This window comes from Gallinula chloropus, assembly GCF_964237585.1.
Source record: "Gallinula chloropus genome assembly, chromosome: 27".
Classification (NCBI taxonomy): Eukaryota; Metazoa; Chordata; class Aves; order Gruiformes; family Rallidae; genus Gallinula; species Gallinula chloropus.
Genome location: NC_140112.1, coordinates 2,706,067 through 2,724,653, shown reverse-complemented (window position 1 = coordinate 2,724,653; position 18,587 = coordinate 2,706,067). Strand labels below are relative to the sequence as shown.

Sequence of the window (18,587 nt, the reverse complement as noted above, 5' to 3'; positions counted from 1 at the left end):
CTTGCCATCAGTCCCAGGTGACAGTGGGGTCCTGTTCCTTCCTTCCAAGAGTTCTCCCCAGGATTTGAGCACAAATAACCCTGCAAGGCAGATTTTTCTGCTGGCAAAGCCACTCAGGGGTTGGGAAGGCAGTGACTGGGGGCCTGGACCTGGGTCACCAGAGCCTGCAAAATATCTCTGCTACTATTCACCTCCTTATCCCTTTGTACAAATATTCCTGGATTGGAAACGCTCCCTCTCTGCAGGAAGAAGACAGAAATGGAGCTGTAAGCAGCTGGATGACGGCTGGGTTTGTGTTTGTGTTGCAGCTGAGGATCTGCCTGCGTGTGCTGCTGCTCTGCTCGCCCCAGGGGACACAACTGAGGTCCTGACCCTGCCCAGGCCTCCAAAATGGTCATGCAAAGACATCACCTCTACTGCGCAGGAGTAGCGTTGGCTCTCTACCTTCATCACCTCGTCAGCACCATTGAAGTCCCTCTGGATTGTAAGTTGTGGTTTCCTCCTCTAAAAAACTCCTGCTGCAATGGTCAAGGAGGTAGAGTGAAGATGTGCATGTCTCAGGTAGATTTCCTGGTCCAGCCTAAGGTTTTCTTTTCCAGTGTTTCTTTGGGGCTATTTTTTGCTTTTTAATCCACGTGTCCCCCCCAAAGTCACCCAAATCCCCTTCTGATTTAGACAATCTGTCCCAAAAAGCTGAGTGAAGGTCTTGAAGCCACTTGTCAGCCTGGAACAGAGTATCTGAGCCAAGCTGGTGAGGAAATCGGGTCCTGGCGAGTCTGTAGCACATGGATGTCAGTGGAGCATCTGGGGATTCCTGGTGTTCCTACAGAGCACGGTCAGACTGGGGGATGCTCCTTCATGGAGCTGGTTGCTCATCTGCTCGGGCAGATGCCACCACGATCCAACACCCTGAGGGCACTGGGGATGCGGGCAGGTCCTGCAGAGCAACATGACTCTCCTCTCTCTGTTGGGACTTTTGAGTTAATTATGAGATGGGAGTTATGTTTTAATCAGAAGAGCTGGGGGACACGTAGCGAGGAGGGTGGGGGGAAATGGGCTGATGTTTCTGCTGAGGGGGCATCTTCAAGGCCAGATTTTTCTGAATGCACTTGAGATGGGAGGTTGGACAGGAGGTGCTCAACCACTCTTCTGGAAACCAGTTTCATAATTTCTTTGTGTCCCAGCTTTCTCCTGTGGCGGCTGTTAGTAATGATCAGCCTGTCGCTGCAGGGAATCTCTTCCGACAGTGTGATGCTCAGAAATCCTCCAGTGAGCAGTGCATTAGGAGGAAAAGCAAAAGCTTTTTGCTGGGGTCTGAATTCAGGCTGAAGTGCCAGGGCTGCTCTTGGTGGGAGAAACTTACACCCTGCGGGTTGTTGCGCTGGGGAGTCCTAAGTGCATTGGCCATGGTACCTCAGCTGACCCCTGACTCTGGGCAGCGAAACGGGATGGGCAGATTTGAGGCAATGTCTTTGGGCTGAAATTTGGAAAGAACTGCAAAGAGGAGGTGTGAAAGTTCTGTTTTGCAGAGCTAGCTGTGTAACTTGAAAGCACCAAGGAGGAGATCCCAGTGCGATGCCTTGTCTGTGCAAGGCTTGAGTCTGAGTTCCTGATGTTTGTAAATGAAAATGCCTTTTCCCCTGGAGTCACCTGTAACATGCACAGGATGCTCTTGTTCCCAGCAATGAGAATTTTGTTCAATGGACACAGCTCAGTGGTTCCTTCAGGCCTGGCTCTTAACAGCTGTAGCCTCTGGAAATAGAGGCAGAAGAAGGAAGAAGGGGCAAGTGGGTTAGGGAGAGCTGAATGGGTCTGCAAACACTCCACCTTCTGTCATGTCTTTATTTCTTGTGCTTTGCATCAGGAAAGGAGTGATGTTGCTACTTAAATGTAACGTGACCTTAGGAAAGCAAGAGTAATACTGACAGCTGGTGGAGGAAAACTCAAGGCAGCTTGCAGCAGCTCACCATTTCTCCTCCTCTTCCTCCTCCTCCTCCCTGCACAGCACTGAGCCACGTGGGAGCATCATCCCCACCAGCACTGGTGGGAAATCTTGCAACTAAGAGCATCCCTTTGTCATCCTCTCCTGACCAGCAGAAGCAGCTCAGGAGAGGGCAGACACATGGGCAAAGCCTCAGGATCCAGTCTTGGCAGAGGGAACAGCCCTCACCCACCATGTGTCGGGGCAGCTGCACTATTTGCTCTTTCTTTTAAGCTTGCCTAGGTACTTTTTTCCTGCCCCAACCCTAACCCCTAGCAAGTTTTCTGCATAAAATGTTGGCCACCCCTATCCTGGGGGCGATAGGTAGGTAGGTAGGTAGGTAGGTAGGTATGTGTGTGTATGTGTGTGTGTATATATACGTATATTTGTGTGTGCGTATATATATTATGTGCAGCTTCTCTGAGTTTGAGCATCATCTAAAAATCCAGCTAAGGGTTTATCAGGCATGAATTAGCTTCTGACCCAGGGGAATGAAACTGGGGAGGGTCAGGGTAAGTCCAGCCATGGATAAGGGATGGGAACGTTGCTAACCCCTGCAGGTAACATGCTGGACCACAGGGCCACCAATGCCCACAGATGAGCGATGCAAATACACCTATGCCCTCTTTTGTCCCTAACAGGACCATCCAGCACCAGCTTCTCCCACATGGACAGTACATAGGTAGATTAGAACATGTTTGAATCAGAAAATGACCTGTGTGTAGTCTTTGCAAGCCCTGCAATAACTACTCATGTTTGTGTGTGTGATGTATGTAGGTTTGTTCTTCAATTAACCTGTTTTCTTTTTTTTCACTATGCTTGCACTTGGGAAATAACAGCAAATATTCAGAGTGAATGTAAGTGTTCCCCTCACCTTCTGCATGTACACGTCCATCTCCTTTGCATGGCCGGAACAGGGCACAAGGGTCTGGACTGAGCAGGGGGCTGCACAGAGCAGGGGATGGAGGTTGCTTGGCATATGGTGGAGCCAAGTCAGGACAAGCCGCTTCTCCTGCAGGGCCAGGCATGGCTGGGAAGTGCTGGAGCAGCTTGGAAGGAGTGCTTGGGCTCTGCTGCTTTCCCTGGAGCAGGTCGAGCAGCCAGACAGTGTCTTTGCAATGCAAACAGTGTTTCTGCAGAGGCTTGTTACTGTTAACGTGGCATCTCAGGGGAGAGGAGGCTCCTCTGCCTTGCACAGCTCAGATGCCTTTCGGTCCCATTCAGATGGTAGCAGAGAGATGTAACTGTGACATTTCTTAATGAGACCACAGTACCAATGAACAGGGGTTTCTGATGCCGAAAGAGTCTGAGCAGTGCTAGTGGTCTGAGGAGCAGCATTTCCTCAGGCATTGAAGGGCTTTAAACCACAAATTGCACGTCCAGCCAGGGGAAGAAGCTGGAATCCCGTCAGGATCGGCTGCAGGATGGCAGAGAGGGGGTCTAACACTCTTTGCACAACCCTCCTCATGCCTTTTTGTTTGCTTTGCAGTGCCTCAGCCCCCCACAATCACCAAGCAGTCCGTGAAGGACTACATCGTTGACCCTAGGGATAATATCTTCATTGAATGTGAAGCCAAAGGGAACCCTGTGCCCACGTGAGTGCATCTCCAGCCCTTGTTACACCGAAGCTGTTGGTCACAGCTGGCACTGGAGGAGCTCCCCTCTGGTCAAGCTGTACCATTTCCACCACCCAATAACCTGTCTGTTGGCTTGTGCAGTGCAGGTAAGGATCTCCCCAACTAGATACGGTCCGTGGTTACAAAACCAACCTCTGTGTTTGCAGCTTTTCCTGGACACGGAACGGGAAGTTCTTCAACGTGGCGAAGGACCCCAAAGTGTCCATGCGCCGGCGCTCAGGGACACTGGTCATTGACTTCCACAGCGGGGGGCGGCCAGAGGACTATGAGGGCGAGTACCAGTGCTTCGCCCGCAACGACTACGGCACTGCTCTCTCCAGCAAAATCCACCTCCAGGTTTCTAGTGAGTAATCATAGAATCCCAGACTGGGCTGGGTTGGGAGGGACCCCAAGGGTCACAGAGTTCCAACCCACCTGCCACAGGCAGGGACACCAACCTCCAGGCCTGGAGCTACACAAGGTTGCCCAGGGCCCCAGCCAACCTGGCCTTGAACACCCCCAGGGATGTGGCACCCACCCCCTCTCTGGGCAGCCTGTTCCAGCCCCTCACCACTTTCTCTGTAAAAAACTACCCCCTAATATCTCATCTAACCCTTCCTTCCTTTAGCTTTAATCTATCCCCCTTGTCCTGCCAGTCTCTACCCTTTTAACAAGCCGATTCCCCTCCTGTTTCTCTGCTCCCTTCAGGGACTGGAAGGCTGCAATGAGGTCCCCCCACAGCCTTCTCTTCTCCAGGCTGAACCAGCCCAGCTCCCTCAGCCTCTCTCCTCTCTCTTAGCCCTCTGAGCATCTTTGTGTCCTCCTTTGAACCCTCTCCAACAGTTCCATATCTTTCTTGTGTTGTGGGCCCCAGACCTGGACACAGGACTCCAGATGGGGTCAATGGCACAGAGACTGTTTGCATAGTATGAGATTTTGTGTGGAGAATACCCAGTGCTTGGACATCTCAACCTGCTTCATCTGTTACCTGCGGTGGGGTCCACCCAACACTGGATACATCTCAGGACGGAGATGTAGAATCATAGAATGTGTAACATTGGAAGGGAACTTTAGAGGTCATCTAGTCCAAACCCCCTGGATAAGCAGGGAGATCTTTCTTTCACAGTAGGGGTGACAGAGCCCTGGCACAGGCTGCCCAGGGGGTGTGGAGTCTCCTTCTCTGGAGAGATTCCAGCCCCGTCTGGACACTGACATGTGCGACCTGTCCTAGGGACCCTGCTTTGGCAGGGTTGGACTCAATGATGTATTGAGGTCCCTTCCAACCCCTACAATTCTGTGATTCTGTGTTCTTGGGCTCACTCAGAGCCCTATAAAACCTGACCTTGAATATCTTCTGGGATTGGGCCTTCACTGTGTCTCTGGGCAAGCTGTTCCAGTGATCTGCTGCCCTCCTATTGGAACTGAGATACCCCTGATATCAGAACTGGGATGAAGATGTGGGGCTTATGGCTACAGCTAACAGGGAAATACTCAGTATGGATTTAAGGGGATCTTACAGCTGCAGAACTGAAGTTTGCATTGAGGCCACTCTGTTGAAACCAGGCCAGGTCCAGTGGGAAGAGATCTGTAAAGTTCCTGCCTTGCTCACATGGTGTCTTCTTATGGCAGAGTCTCCCCTGTGGCCCAAGGAGAAGGTGGATGTGATAGAGGTGGATGAAGGTGCTCCACTCAGTCTGCAGTGCAACCCACCACCCGGCCTGCCTTCTCCTGTCATCTTCTGGATGAGCAGCTGTGAGTTGGGACAACCCCCTTCCCACCTTGAACCCTCTGGGCAGCCTTTCCATGGGTGGCCTGGGTTGTGGGGGGGGTTTCTCCTTTGCCCATCCCCCACGAGAGGATCTGCCTTGCTCTGAATGTCTGTGCTCCCCTGCAGCCATGGAGCCCATCCATCAGGACAAGCGTGTCTCCCAGGGCCAGAACGGTGACCTGTACTTCTCCAACGTCATGCTGCAGGATGCCCAAACCGACTACAGCTGCAACGCGCGCTTCCACTTCACCCACACCATCCAGCAGAAAAACCCCTACACCCTCAAGGTGAAAACCAGTAAGTGTCACAGTGATCACCCAGGGGGGGTCTTCCCTGGCCTCCCTTGAGCAGGGTTCTCCTTCCAGACACCTTGTTCCTGCTCTTGACAGCACTGAGACTGACCAGAAAGAAGAGTGGCTTCCTTCAGTTTGTTTAGGATAGTGCAGGAACCTGTTTGGATGAGGAATGAGAGTCACACAGCTCATCTGGCAGGGAGGAGGGGCTGGTTTCCTTCCTGCTGGATCTCAGAGCTCTGCACCTTTGTGGCTCAAGGGCTGTGGAGGTAACCTGGTGCCTGTATCACTGAGTTACTGTGTTGGAAAGCACTTCAGCACAGATGGGGTGATCCCCCCCATCTTTAGGGAACTGTATAAGATCAAGTGATCTTTCCCTCACTTGAAAAGCTGGAAGTAGCCTTGGCTTTGCTCCAGGTTTGGGCTCACAGGGAGCCCTGGCCATGCTGGAGCTGCACGGGGGGCACTGCACATGCGTCAGCCTTGCACAGCTCAACATTTACCTACCAAGGAGGAGCTGCTGCTTAGCTCCATGGCTCTGGGATGTGCTCACAGAAGGCCTTGAGCCACGTGTGCATGCATGGGATGTGCTTGGGACAGGCAGAGGTCTCAGCTTCACCTTGGTGAAGAGCATTGTCTTGAGGGAAGGCAGGATCATGAGCCTGGCTCTCTCCAGGCATGGGACAAGCCTTTCCATGGGCAGGAGCAGCCTCTTCTCTAGAAACCAGACTCCTTGAAGGAAGGTGAGCCCTGACACTAACACATTTCGTGCCAGCTGGCTGGTGGGGACTCTGGCAGAGGGGATGTGAGCTGAGCGCTGCAGGACATGAAGCTGGTGCAGGTCCTGCAGAGCATGGGCATGCTCATGGTGGGGGACATGCAGAGCACCGGCACGATCAGCAAGCGACACAGAAACAACATCTGTGGGCCCCAGTCATCAGACAGGAGCAGTCTCTTGTTCCCAGTAAGGTCAGACTGGGAGGAAGGGGTGGTGTGTGCTTGTGCTGGCAGACAGAAGGGTGGGTTTCGTGGAGCAGGCTCTTGCCTGAGACAGGCCAAGGTGCCCCTGAATCCCAGCCCCAGGAGCTCGAGCTGGTCTTGCAGGCAGCTGAAACAAGAAGTAACACAAAGTGTTCCAACACCAGTGGCCTGAAAGCAACAGAGGAAGCCAGAAGCCCTGGCATGCTTTGTACTTCTGTGTGACAGCTTCTCCTCTGTGCAAAGCGTGAGTAGTCAGCAATATAGATACTATAAATGGGCTCTGGCTTATGGTGGGGACTGTGTGTAGGTAATTCCTGCTGAATGTCATTCAGCTGTTTACAGAGGTGGTCAACTGATGCCAACATTAACCTGTTAGGGACAGACTGAGTCCTTAACCAGTGTGAGCTGGGGAGGTTCTGGCAAACAATGGTGGGGTCATTTCAGCCCCAAAGGCTTCAGCCTGACATATTTGCCAAGCTGTAGAAAAACTGTGCAAGAAACCCTGCAAGGTTTCTGTGCAGACAGCTACAAACTCTTGCTACACTCAGATGCCACCACAGCCTTTTGCTCCCAGGCTTATGTAGAATTGGTTCCCAGTTAGCCTGGACTGTCTCTGTAACTTTGCCTTTGGAAATGTCTGGTTCCTGGTTAGACTGGACCCTCTCTTAACTTTGCCTTTGGCAATGTCTGGTGTGTTATCAGATACAAATGCCACCCCAGGGGCCCTCATAATTTAAAGAACTGAGGCTCTAATTTCTCATCTGTTATGATACAAAAAATAATGTATTCAGTGTTCAAAGGAGATGAGCTTGTGTTTGTCTCAAGCTGTTGAACCACCTCAGCCTAAAGCCAGGAGCGTTGGCTGTCTTGAAAAAAAATAAATAGATAAAAGTTTGCCAGCTACTGAAAACCCCTTGGATGGGATTGCCATGGGTGCAAGAAGAGACAATTGCAATGGCTCAGGGAAGCGATACACCATCGCCTCTCCCTGTAGAGCATTGCTCTGCTGTTACCAGGAGCTCTTGGGCATCTGCTGGGCTGATGACTTGAGGTTCAGGGCAACGACTGTATGGTGGTCTTGCATCTCCTTTTGGGCAGATGATGCCCTCACATGGCTGTGCCACATGTTGGTGGAACCCAGCATGTTCCCAGGCACCAAACCAGTGTTTTGGGTGATGGTGAGAGGCAGATCCTGCAGCAGCCAGGGGCAGGACAGGGCAGTCCCTACCTCCTCACAGAGCGTGGGTGGCAATTAGCTGTCTTCAAGTCCAGGGGATGGCTGGCGCTGGTTGTCAATAAGAGAGCAGCATGTTGTTGAAGAGCTGGTGTTTTGTGTGTGACAATCTACTTTAATTATCTTATAATTAAAAGGGATTTTACAGCAGATTATACCTTTACAGCCTAATTATTATCATTATTTTTATTTGTTCATCTTCACCATGCCTTTCTGCATCATTGCACTGCTGCCTAGCTGTGTCCAATCTCTGCTTTATGCTGGGAATAAGTAGCCAGAATATGTTTGCCTTATAGGTAAGAAACTGAGAGAAATAATGTTTTCTTCTCCAAATTGAGCTGATGGGTTGTTTTTTTTTTTTTTTTCCAAGATACAAATGTCTTTATACCCCAAAGCAAAACACTTCAAGGAACTGTTGGTGATACAATTTTCATACATTCATTTGTCCTCCCATCTTGCAGGAGGAAAACAGTCTTTCTTTTAACTCTCCTTTGCTGCTGTCATGTTGTTTGTCCTGAAAGGCAGCTGTGCCCAGAGTGCTTTTATATCCTTGCTGTTGCCTGTCCTCATTGCTCTTGTGTTTTGGGAACTTATTTTGTTTCCTGTCTGCCCCCCCACTCCCCAGCACTGCCTATCCCCCCCCCCTCTGCACGCTGCGTGGCACTCGGGACGCTCACGGTCTTTTGTTTATTGCAGAGAAACCCCATAACGAAACGTCTTTACGAAATTACACTGACATGTACAGTGGTGAGTCAACGCTGGCTTCTGGAGACCTTCACCAGTTTAACCCTCTTCTGCCTAACCCCACTCATCTCCCGTGCTAACCGGGCAGCGAGCCGCCGCGTTCGCAGCATCGCCTGTGCCCACGCACCCCCCTGTGTGCCCGTGTCCCCCTTGGTGGGTTAGCTTTGCAAAAAATGGGTGGGATAAAACGAGCTGAAATGGCAACAACAACAACAACAAAAAAATCACCTCAGAGTTTTGACATCTTCGATTTATTGAGTTTTAAGCTAATTAACTGGATACGAGGAGCTTTGGGTTAAGCGGATCTGGCCCACGTGTGAAAGGCTGTGTGGCTGAGCAAGCCTGGCTTGCTTCCTCAATGAAGAGATCGTGATTTAAAGAGAAGACCCACCATCTCTCTTCTCTCTGTTCCTCAGAAAGAACATCTATTGAGTTTGTGGCTAAACATGGGCAGTGACTGGGAGAGAAAAGGAAAGGAAAGGGGGGAAAAAAAAAAGGAGTCTTTGGTTTCCTCAAAAGCTGAGCGCTTTGTGTCTTTGTGGTGAGGTTGTACATGGGTTGGATGCTCCTGTGAGGCTCTTGCCCTTTGTCTGGGCAGGGAGATGACCTCTGGAGCCTGCCCATCCCAAACTTACAAATTATGATTTAGGCATGAATCAGCATGGCTCCCCAGGGCACAGCCGCTGCCCTGGGGATGGTTTGGAAGTATCGCAGATGTGGTGGGATAATGTGGGCAGAGCTGGGCAGTGGCTGGGATTTGGAAGGGAGGAGGGAGATGGGGCTGTTTGCCAGCAATGCTGGCAGCACGGGCACTGCTAGAGATTGAACACCTCACCAGAGACCACCACGGGGTCTGACTGCCCCAAGGCCAGGCACTGCTCTGGGCAGCATTTCCTTTCTGCCCCTCTTGCTGCTTACAGGGAGCAGGGTTGTGTGGCAGTGGGATGGGGACAACCCCAGCCATGCCCTGTGCTGGTCCCCAGCCGTGCCCTATGGTGAGACCCTGTCTCCTCCTCTTCCACCCAGAGCCACAGGTTGGTTTATGCCCTGCACGACCCTGAGCACATTTTCTTCTTTCCCAGGGACTTTTGGGGATAAGGAGTGCAGAGAGAGTTGGATCATGATGAGAGAATGTGCCAGGTGAGGGTCCTGTGTCTGGGGAGAGCCCTCCCGTGCCAGAGGGCAGCCCAGGCATCAGGAATGGGAGATTTCTGAGGATGCTGGACAGCTGGGGAAGGCTCAGCAGAGGAATCAGCCTTGAGGGAAGTGCTGGGAGCAGCAAATGGGCTGGGCATGGTTCGAAAATACTTCTAGAAACAACTGTGAAAGGAGATTGCCAGCAAAACTGGCTTCAATGTGTAAACTGCATCACACCTCAAACAGAGGTGAGCTGGGGGAGATGCCTCCCTCGCAGCCACACAGGGCCAGTGACCAAAAGAAATCCAGTGACGAGCTATCCTGTAAATCTATTTTTCACCTCAACAGCATGAATGACACTTGTATTTGAAGGGGATGCCTTCATGCTGGCAGAGCACCGCTTCCATCTGCACAGCTGCTTTAGGAGGGAGAGTCATCGTGGTGCTCATGCAGGTCTTTATCTCCCACAGCACGTATTTGTTCAGGGAAAAGGGATGCTCAATAGTCACACAGGAAAATGAGATCTGCAGACCCTCATAGATTTCTGCAGATTTCTGTTGGTAGATGCAAAGAATAAACTGCCTGCTCCTTGTGCTGTCTGGGCTATTTGCATTTAATGTCCCCTGGAATATTTTATGGGCCTGGTGGATTCAAATTGCCCACTCAGGCACTTGTGCAAGTCTGAGCTTCAGGCTGGCAGTGTCTTAATGAACTGGTGAAAAAAACTCTTACCCTCAGCCCTTTTTCTTCTTTCTAACCCCCTGTTTCTCCATGGAATGACCTGTCTGGCTGTACCGGCTGCTGGAACCGGCTGCAGCAAGGCAAGAAGTCTGAGGAATGCGAGGTGGGGAAGAAAGACATCACCCTCCCAGGTCTTTTAGGCATTTGGGAGATCTGGGACTCTCAAGCTGTCTACCTTGGGCTGCTGGTCCCTATGGCATGGGCTCAGTTCCAGAGGAAGCAGAGAAATGTGATGGGCTGGGCTTTGTGGGCTGGGGGTGTGCAGCAAAGGAGCTGTGAGTCCCCATCCCTACCAGTCTGTGATGGTTGTACCCCAGCTCATTTCAGGGACATGGGACCTTCTGGTGTGGATGTGGGGCACGAGTGGGTCATGAGGCACTTGCCCAAAGTGTACCTGAGGCCCAGGCTAATCCTGGGAGTTGTGACTGCATCCTTCTTCTCACAGCTTATGGGTGCAGTGATTTTCCCACTGCAAAGTTTAATTGCCCAGGCAAACAGGCTGTAATTAGGAAGGGAAAATTATCTAAACAGGTTAACTGAATATTGTATTAGCAGAAGTTTCTCACTATCTTCAAAAATGGAAATGAAAGTCTGTTTTGTTCTCTTTTTTTTTCTTCTTCTTCTTCTTTTTTCCTTTGGGGTGTTGTAAAGCTGGCTAGCTGTGCAGGAGACAAACAGATGGGATGTGTATGTGCATATTCCTAGCACCACCTTTCAGCAGAAACGCAAGCTGATGTACAGGTTTTGAATGCCAACAGGTCAGGACTGTGGGGAGGGGGCACTTGGCTGCTCCGTGGTGAGAAGTGGCTGTTTCTGGGGTAACCAATTCACAGCTGACCAGGTCCAGTTTCATAGAGGCAGGAACAACAGCAGCACCATATTGGAAGCAGAGTCTATTTTTGGGCAGAAATAAATAGCCATGGGATTTATTTTTCCAGTTCTGTTCCATCCAAGGAGATGAGTGAGATGTTGCTATTTGTCTGACAGCTTCCAGCTGCAGCTGCTGCGAGTTCAGAGCTGGAGCAGTACCTCTGCTGGGGGAGAATTTCTGCCTGCTCCCTATTATAAGTAGCAAAACATTTATTAGTAGTGCCATGCTAAGGCAAAAAGCTTATCAGCCATGCAGTGTTGTTGTTCTGTTTATTAAACAAGTGGATAGGATACTAATTTATCTCCCTTGTTTTTAATTTTCATCATTAATATATGGCTTGTAAAATTCAGCTTGCACTGCTGCTTATCTCTTTTAGTGATGTCCCAGGCTCCTGAGTCAGTGGGTGTTGTGGTGGGAACGAAATGGTCAGCCTGTTCAATCAGGCTGCTGGTTAATAAAAGCCAAGGTTGGCTTATAAAATAATATCCTGTTCCCCTAATCACCCAAGAAGAGAGAGAAGTTCACAAGTCTGGTCAGAGGTATGGGAGCTGTCAAGAAGTACTGGCTTTAAATCCAGTTGCTGGCTCTGTCACCACCCCCCAGCCCTGCAGAGCCCCAGCGTGGGCTGGCTGATTTGAACCAGGGTGAGATCCTCTCCAGAGCAGGCAGGCAGACAGTGTGTGCCTGCCTGGAGAAGTGGCCCTTTAGGGTAAGGGGAAGATTTCCCCAGCCTGGTAATCCATTAATCAAGTAATTGACTAATCTGCTGACCAGTACGTGCGGGTGATTAACCAGTGGGAGCAGTGGGGGGGGTGTGTGTGGCTGTGGGGTTGGTTGTGTTGGTGTTTTTCTTGCGAGCCTGGTTCCAAACTTTCTTGAAGGCAGGGTGATGGGAACTCCATGGACAGCCCCTGCTCTCCCTCCCCTCCTCCTTCCCAGCCCCTTCCCCCAACCAGAGCTCAGGTGGAGGCTTCCCAAAAGCCCCACAGTGCTGGGTGCACTGGGCTGTCTCCTTTTTGGGGCAACAGGAGAGGATTTGGTCTGCGCCCCAAGATCCCACCCTTGCACTGGGGTGGCCTCTCTCCAGTATTTGTAGCAACCTATGCCACCCCTGGCCATTCTGTCCCCTTTCCTAATCTCATAACCTCTGTTGCTGCTACTGCTGCTTTCAAGCCCATCTCATCCTGTTTTGTCCTCACTGATCTAGATCTAGTTTAATCATTCCACTTATTAATGGAATTTTTTCCATTAATAACTAATTCCCTCCCCAAAGAGACCTTTACTGTGTGTATCTGTAGAGAGCTGTCTCGTGTCTTCCCTTGGTTTTCTCCTGTTCAACTTTCCTGTCCAGTCCTGAAACGTGTCATTTTTGGCACTAAGTTGCTCCTTTCTAACGGGCACTGTCCTTTCAGGCCCTGCAGCTCCCAGTAAGGATGGGAAACCTGCCTGGTGCTTCCAGAGCCACAGACAGCACCGGGATTCTCTGTATTTCGGAGATCTCTGTGGCAAAGTACCTCAGTTGTCTGAGTAACCCCTTCCTGTGCCTGTGTGTTCCTTTTGTCTTTCATCACGTGTTCTGTCCATCGGTATTTCCAAGTCTCATCTGATTTCAGCCCATTTCTTTGTGCTAGGGGCAGGGGTGGGCAGGAAAGGTGCTGCCCCAGCGGGAGGTGGTGGTTCAGAGGCTTTCCTGATGCACCATCCCTGCGGCTCAGCTCCCTCTGCCCATCCCCTGCTGCTTCTTTACCCTCTTGCCTGCCAAGCATCCTCTCTCTCTCTCTCTCTTTTTCTTTCAAAATTACCTTGAGTCCTTCTCTACTTTCCAGGTTCATTGCTGGGTGAGTTCACTGGGAATTTGCCAGCATCCCCCCAAAAGCACCGTGTGTTTCTGGCTCTGTGTGTGCCCTCCCTGCTGCTGTGGCAAAGTTTAAAAGCACTTTGTTTTGTTTGCTTTCTCTCCCCTGCTGATTTCAGCCCGAGGGATTACGGAAACAACTCCCAGCTTCATGTATCCCTATGGGACCTCGAGCAGTCAGATGGTGCTCAGAGGGGTGGACCTCTTGCTGGAGTGCATTGCTTCAGGAGTGTACGTACCATACCGCTTCCCAGCTGGGGGAGAAGGGGAGAGGGTGGTCCCCAGCTGTCCACATTGGGACCAAGATTTGAAAATCCCCCTGGTAGGAAAAGGGATTGCTCCTTTCTTTCTAACCACTATCTCATAACCTACTTGGAAGGATCAGAGCATGGAGTGGACAGGAGAGCTGCGTTCTGCAGCACTGCTCAGAGAAGTGGGTGTCTGTGGGTGCTTGCTCTCTGAGGATAATTCCCCACTTGTTTGTCCTTACAGCTGTTTGCACATCCTCACCACACTGCAGGTGAGGACATTTGTGGTCCATGTGCCTGCAGAAGTGTCCTGGGCTCGGGGACAGACTTTGGCAGCGCTCCAGGGCTGTGCTGCCTGTGCACACTGCCAGAGTCACAGAATCACAAGGTTGGAAAAGACCTTTAAGATCATCAAGTCCAACCGTACCTGTTCTCTACTAAACCATATCTCTCAGTACCTCATTTACCCATCTTTTAAACACATCCAGTGATGGTGGCTCAGCCCCCTCCCTAGGCAGCCTGTGCCAGGCCCTGACAACTCTGCCAGGGAAGAACTTTTCCCTTCCATCTGCTCTGATCCTGCCCTGGGGCAGCTTGAGGCCATTGCCCCTTGTCCCATCACCTGTCACTTGTCACCAGCACTCTGCATCCCAAGTATGAGCCGTGAGATGGACCGCTCTCTCAATCAGCTGGTGATGCTCAGGGTTCCTGCTTTAGTGTCTGTGGGAGGAAGGCAGGTGGCCCATAGGCTGGATCAGTCCTCCTCCCTGTGTGTGAGTGTACAGGGCTATCAAGTGTTTTCTTAGGCATCATTTTCTTTTCTTACAAAATCATTTATCTCCTCCTCTCTCCTTAGACCAGCACCAGACATCATGTGGTACAAGAAAGGAGGAGAGCTCCCAGCAGGCAAAACTAAGCTGGAGAACTTTAACAAAGCTCTACGTATCTCCAATGTGTCTGAGGAAGATTCTGGGGAGTATTTCTGCTTGGCGTCCAACAAGATGGGCAGCATTCGCCACACGATCTCGGTGAGAGTGAAGGGTACGTCATCTTTACCTTGCCACCTTCTTTACCTTCACAACCACAAGCTCACAGCAGAGCTTCACTGATACAAACAGTCGTGGGTTTGGTGTGAAACAGGAAAATTGTGGCCAAAAACGGGGGGAAGAGCACTCCCCACTCATTGCACCCACCCAAGAAGACAGTGATTTCATGTCTGAGTTCAGTGGTGTGCAGGCAGGGAGGGGATTTTGGCTGAGGCAGTACTGCTGGGTTTATAACTGGTGTGTTGGTGTATTTTACAGCTGCTCCATACTGGTTGGATGAACCCCAAAACCTCATTCTGGCCCCTGGGGAGGATGGCAGACTGGTGTGTCGAGCCAACGGGAACCCCAAGCCTGCCATACAGTGGCTGGTGAATGGTGAGCCTATAGAAGGTAAGCAAGAAGAATCTGTACTTCCTTTACAAGCCAAGGGATCTCACATCTGACCCTGAGACCCAGAGCTGCTGTCAGGGTGCCAGGCACCCCACTGCACAGTGTGCACAGGCTCGGGCATCGCAGCACAGAAACCACCTACTCATCAGAGACGAGGCCAGTTGAACCATGTCTTTGTAGGACAGAGAGGTCACGCCTGGCTTTATCTGGGCTGAGATGGCAAGATGTGTAATGATGTTGAGAGTCTGATGAATTTTAATTCCAAATTTAAAGAGTGCTGTCTGTTTTCAAGCTTCTCCCCCCAACCCGAGCCGAGAGGTGGCTGGAGACACCATTGTATTTCGAGATACCCAGATCGGCAGCAGCGCCGTGTACCAGTGCAACGCGTCCAACGAGCACGGCTACCTCCTTGCCAATGCCTTTGTCAGCGTCCTGGGTGAGTACCCGTGGAAGATGAACCCCCTGTACTCAAGTTTCCCCTGGGGAAGTTCTCTCTTTCCTTCCCTCTTTGTTGTTAGCCTCGCTGAGACCAATGTACCTTTGTAAACGACCTCTGCAGCTGGGCTTTGGAGGAGAATTCCATTGCCACAGGCATGCAAAGCCAGGCAAGGGTGAGAAAGTCCTGTTGGCATGCAGATATAAGCTGACTCATGGAGCTAGAAGGGGGAGAGATGAGAGGGAATGAATGGAGAAACTCTGCTGATTCTTGAAAGTGCCAACAAGGAAGAGTGAACAAAAGAGAAGGGCAGGTGGATGAATAGGCTGGAAGGGCAGTGGAAGCCCAGAAACTGGTTTCTTTTTCACCACCTGTGATCTTTGCTGCTTGCAGATGTACCTCCACGGATACTGGCCCCCCGCAATCAGCTCATCAGGGTCATTCAAAACAACAGGACCCGGCTCGACTGCCCCTTCTTTGGCTCACCGATCCCCACCCTGAGATGGTAAGAGCTGCAGCACATCCCCAGCCAGCATTGAGGGGCGGGAAGGGGAGGTTTCCTGCTCTGTCTTCCCTTACAACAGCACTTTGTGGTATTGTGAGGTTTAAGAATGGCCAGGGGAACACTCTGGATGGAGGAAACTACAAGGCACATGAGAACGGGAGCTTGGAGATGAACATGGCTCGGAAGGAGGACCAGGGCATCTACACTTGTGTCGCTACCAACATCCTGGGTAAAGCAGAGGCCCAGGTTCGCCTGGAAGTCAAAGGTAAGGGCACAAAGGGGTCTAGGTTAACACTAACTCCTGGAGCTTTTGAAACCTGCAGCAGAAATTATTTACGTTAAGGGGAGGGTTGGTTGTGCACTCCAGCAGACTGTCAGCAGGACAGGCGCTACATAATTTGGAGATGGAATCCAGAAAGGGGTAGAGATTCCCTTTGAATGTTGAAAAAAACTAAATCTGGGGCCAAACTGAAGTTGTAGAAGGGCTTGATGTAGATACGAGCTGTGAGACACCACAAGCAGTGCAAAAAGAAAGTGCACATCAGGGTTAACTGAAGGTGATAAAACATTTCCTGGATCCAGTTCCCACCAGGCCTTTCCCTGTTGAGTGAAACCAATCACTGACTCAGAAAAATGTACATTTTTTAAAGGGTCAGCATGAATTAATGGCTTGTTAAGTGAATTAATTTGCAAGTGTATGTCTCAGAGACAGTGCACGACAGCAACCTGGGCCAGCGCTTGACCTGGGTGCCTGTGCTTTCTAAGTGACACCGCTCCTCCTTGAGGTCCCCAGCTGAGACCTGGCAGTTTGGTGCCTAACCTTTTCATTGTGACTCTGTGCAGACCCAACCAGGATTGTGAGAGGACCAGAAGATCAGGTGGTGAAGAGGGGCTCTATGCCTCGCCTCCACTGCCGGATAAAGCACGACCCTACGCTGAAACTCACAGTCACCTGGCTGAAGGATGATGCACCCCTGTACATTGGGAACAGGTCTGTGTTTCACATTTTCATGGGTCCTGTCTCCCAGGATTGCCAGAGTTTTTAGAGAACATTTCAGGAGTCACCAGCATCTGGCTGCTCTTGGTACTTTGGATGTCATTAGCTGCCTCCAACAGATGCTGCTTAGCAGTTAAAATTGATTTATTAGTAAGTCAAGACTTTGACTGTAGGTTTTATCTGCAGATATTTCGGGACATCTTGATGAAAGTGGGGGGTGGGTTTAATAAACAGCTACTTCAAAATTAACATTTCTCTGCTGTGAGCAGTGGAGTTGTAATTTCCTTTCCACAGCCTGGCTCCCTCCTCATGAAGTGAGATCTGATTAGGGCTCACAAGCCAGTCAGTTTTCTTAAAAGTGTGATTATTCTAGATACATAGCAGAGCACATCTACTGACTCCATAGGAAATGAGGCTTCCAAGAATAGCTCAACATATCCTTGGCCGATAAAATCTCCAGACCAGAGACATACTCCTGTTCTGTTTGGCCTTTTTAACTGGTCTCTGATGACACACAGAGCTGTTGATTGTGCTGCCTAATGTGCTCAGGCACAGTTGTGTGGTTATTGTTTTCATCCCTTTAAGGATGAAGAAAGAAGATGATGGTCTGACAATATTTGGCGTGGCTGAGAAGGATCAAGGGGATTACACCTGTGTAGCAAGCACGGAGCTGGACAAGGACTCAGCTAAAGCATACCTCACCGTGCTAGGTACAGCTGTCCTCCCAATGTACTGACCCAGAGATAAGTGCTTTGTTCTCAATACAACAGCCTGGCTTCAAGGTTGGACTGAAAGGGTGATCACAGAATTGTCCTCAGCAGCAGAGATGCTCAGGGAGATGCTGGCAGAGCAGTTGTTCCATTGCTGGTGCTGCTGAATTTGAGTCAAAGGAAACTTGTGTTTGAGGCTAAAAAAAGGTGTACCTATGTCACACACCTAAAAATAGCCAAATGTGGCTGTTGAAGCTCTGTGAGAGCAGTCCTGAGCTTGCAAGTGAATTTGACTGAATGTCGGGGTGCTGAGCAGCACAGGAAACCCAGGGGTGTGGGAGCTGCTCTGAGCCTTGCAGGACCCTGTTCAGTATAGGGGGTAACAAATCTCAGCCCATTTCCACACCCATTTATGTACGCTGTGAGATCTACTCCCACAGCACACAGATCCATCAGTCCCTGCTCTTGGCCACCTCAGGTCTTGCTGATACCTTCCAGCACTGCTGGCATTGACCAGCAATGCCCTGTGAAATCAGAGCATGTTACAAATCCTGTATCCCTAATAATTCAACTGGGCTTGATGTATTTCCCTTCCTTTTGCCCTACTAGCTAATTAACTCTATAGCAGGCTCATGTTTACCCTTTGCCATGTACTTGAAGTATGAATAAAGGTGTGCAGAGCATGCCTGGAGGTCTCTGGAGGAAGGATGTTCCTACACTGGCCCGCAGGCAGGATCAGATCCTTCTGAAATCTGTAACTCTGTGTTTAACTTTATATTTGTGGTCCTCCTCAGGTGCTTCTTTGGCCACCCAAGCTTAATGACTAAACTAACACAGTTAACAACCAATGTCTTACCTTGCAGCCATCCCTGCTAACCGTTTGAGAGACTTACCAAAAGGTAATCATGACTAATTCATCGGGTTTATTTTATTTGGGGGATTGATTTTGTTTTGCCTTGCCAATAATGCCAACAGACAATCAAGGTGCAGCAGCTGAAAAAGCTGGGAGCTGATGCTTCCGAGTCCTCTCCATG

The 18,587-nt window shown here is 50.5% G+C and overlaps 1 protein-coding gene across 4 annotated transcripts in view; it reads left to right on the top strand.

Moving 5' to 3' along the window:
- Nucleotides 1-390: 390 nt before the first annotated feature.
- The window catches only part of NFASC (neurofascin), a gene marked incomplete at both ends in the record, with an annotated part of 53,510 nt that continues 35,313 nt past the window's right edge, over nucleotides 391-18,587 (top strand). For 2 of the 4 annotated variants that reach the window (XM_084275978.1, XM_084275976.1), the window contains 15 exons: nucleotides 391-484; nucleotides 2,821-2,838; nucleotides 3,471-3,576; nucleotides 3,765-3,961; nucleotides 5,227-5,349; nucleotides 5,492-5,662; nucleotides 13,341-13,452; nucleotides 14,326-14,510; nucleotides 14,774-14,905; nucleotides 15,198-15,341; nucleotides 15,735-15,846; nucleotides 15,945-16,111; nucleotides 16,690-16,837; nucleotides 17,429-17,553; nucleotides 18,417-18,452. In XM_084275978.1, coding sequence (XP_084132104.1) covers nucleotides 391-484; nucleotides 2,821-2,838; nucleotides 3,471-3,576; nucleotides 3,765-3,961; nucleotides 5,227-5,349; nucleotides 5,492-5,662; nucleotides 13,341-13,452; nucleotides 14,326-14,510; nucleotides 14,774-14,905; nucleotides 15,198-15,341; nucleotides 15,735-15,846; nucleotides 15,945-16,111; nucleotides 16,690-16,837; nucleotides 17,429-17,553; nucleotides 18,417-18,452 — 1,870 coding nt within the window. Of the gene's footprint in view, nucleotides 485-2,820; nucleotides 2,839-3,470; nucleotides 3,577-3,764; nucleotides 3,962-5,226; nucleotides 5,350-5,491; nucleotides 5,663-8,569; nucleotides 8,621-13,340; nucleotides 13,453-14,325; nucleotides 14,511-14,773; nucleotides 14,906-15,197; nucleotides 15,342-15,734; nucleotides 15,847-15,944; nucleotides 16,112-16,689; nucleotides 16,838-17,428; nucleotides 17,554-18,416; nucleotides 18,453-18,587 lie in introns of all 4 variants that reach the window. The other 2 variants (XM_084275975.1, XM_084275977.1) reach the window with 2 other exon arrangements.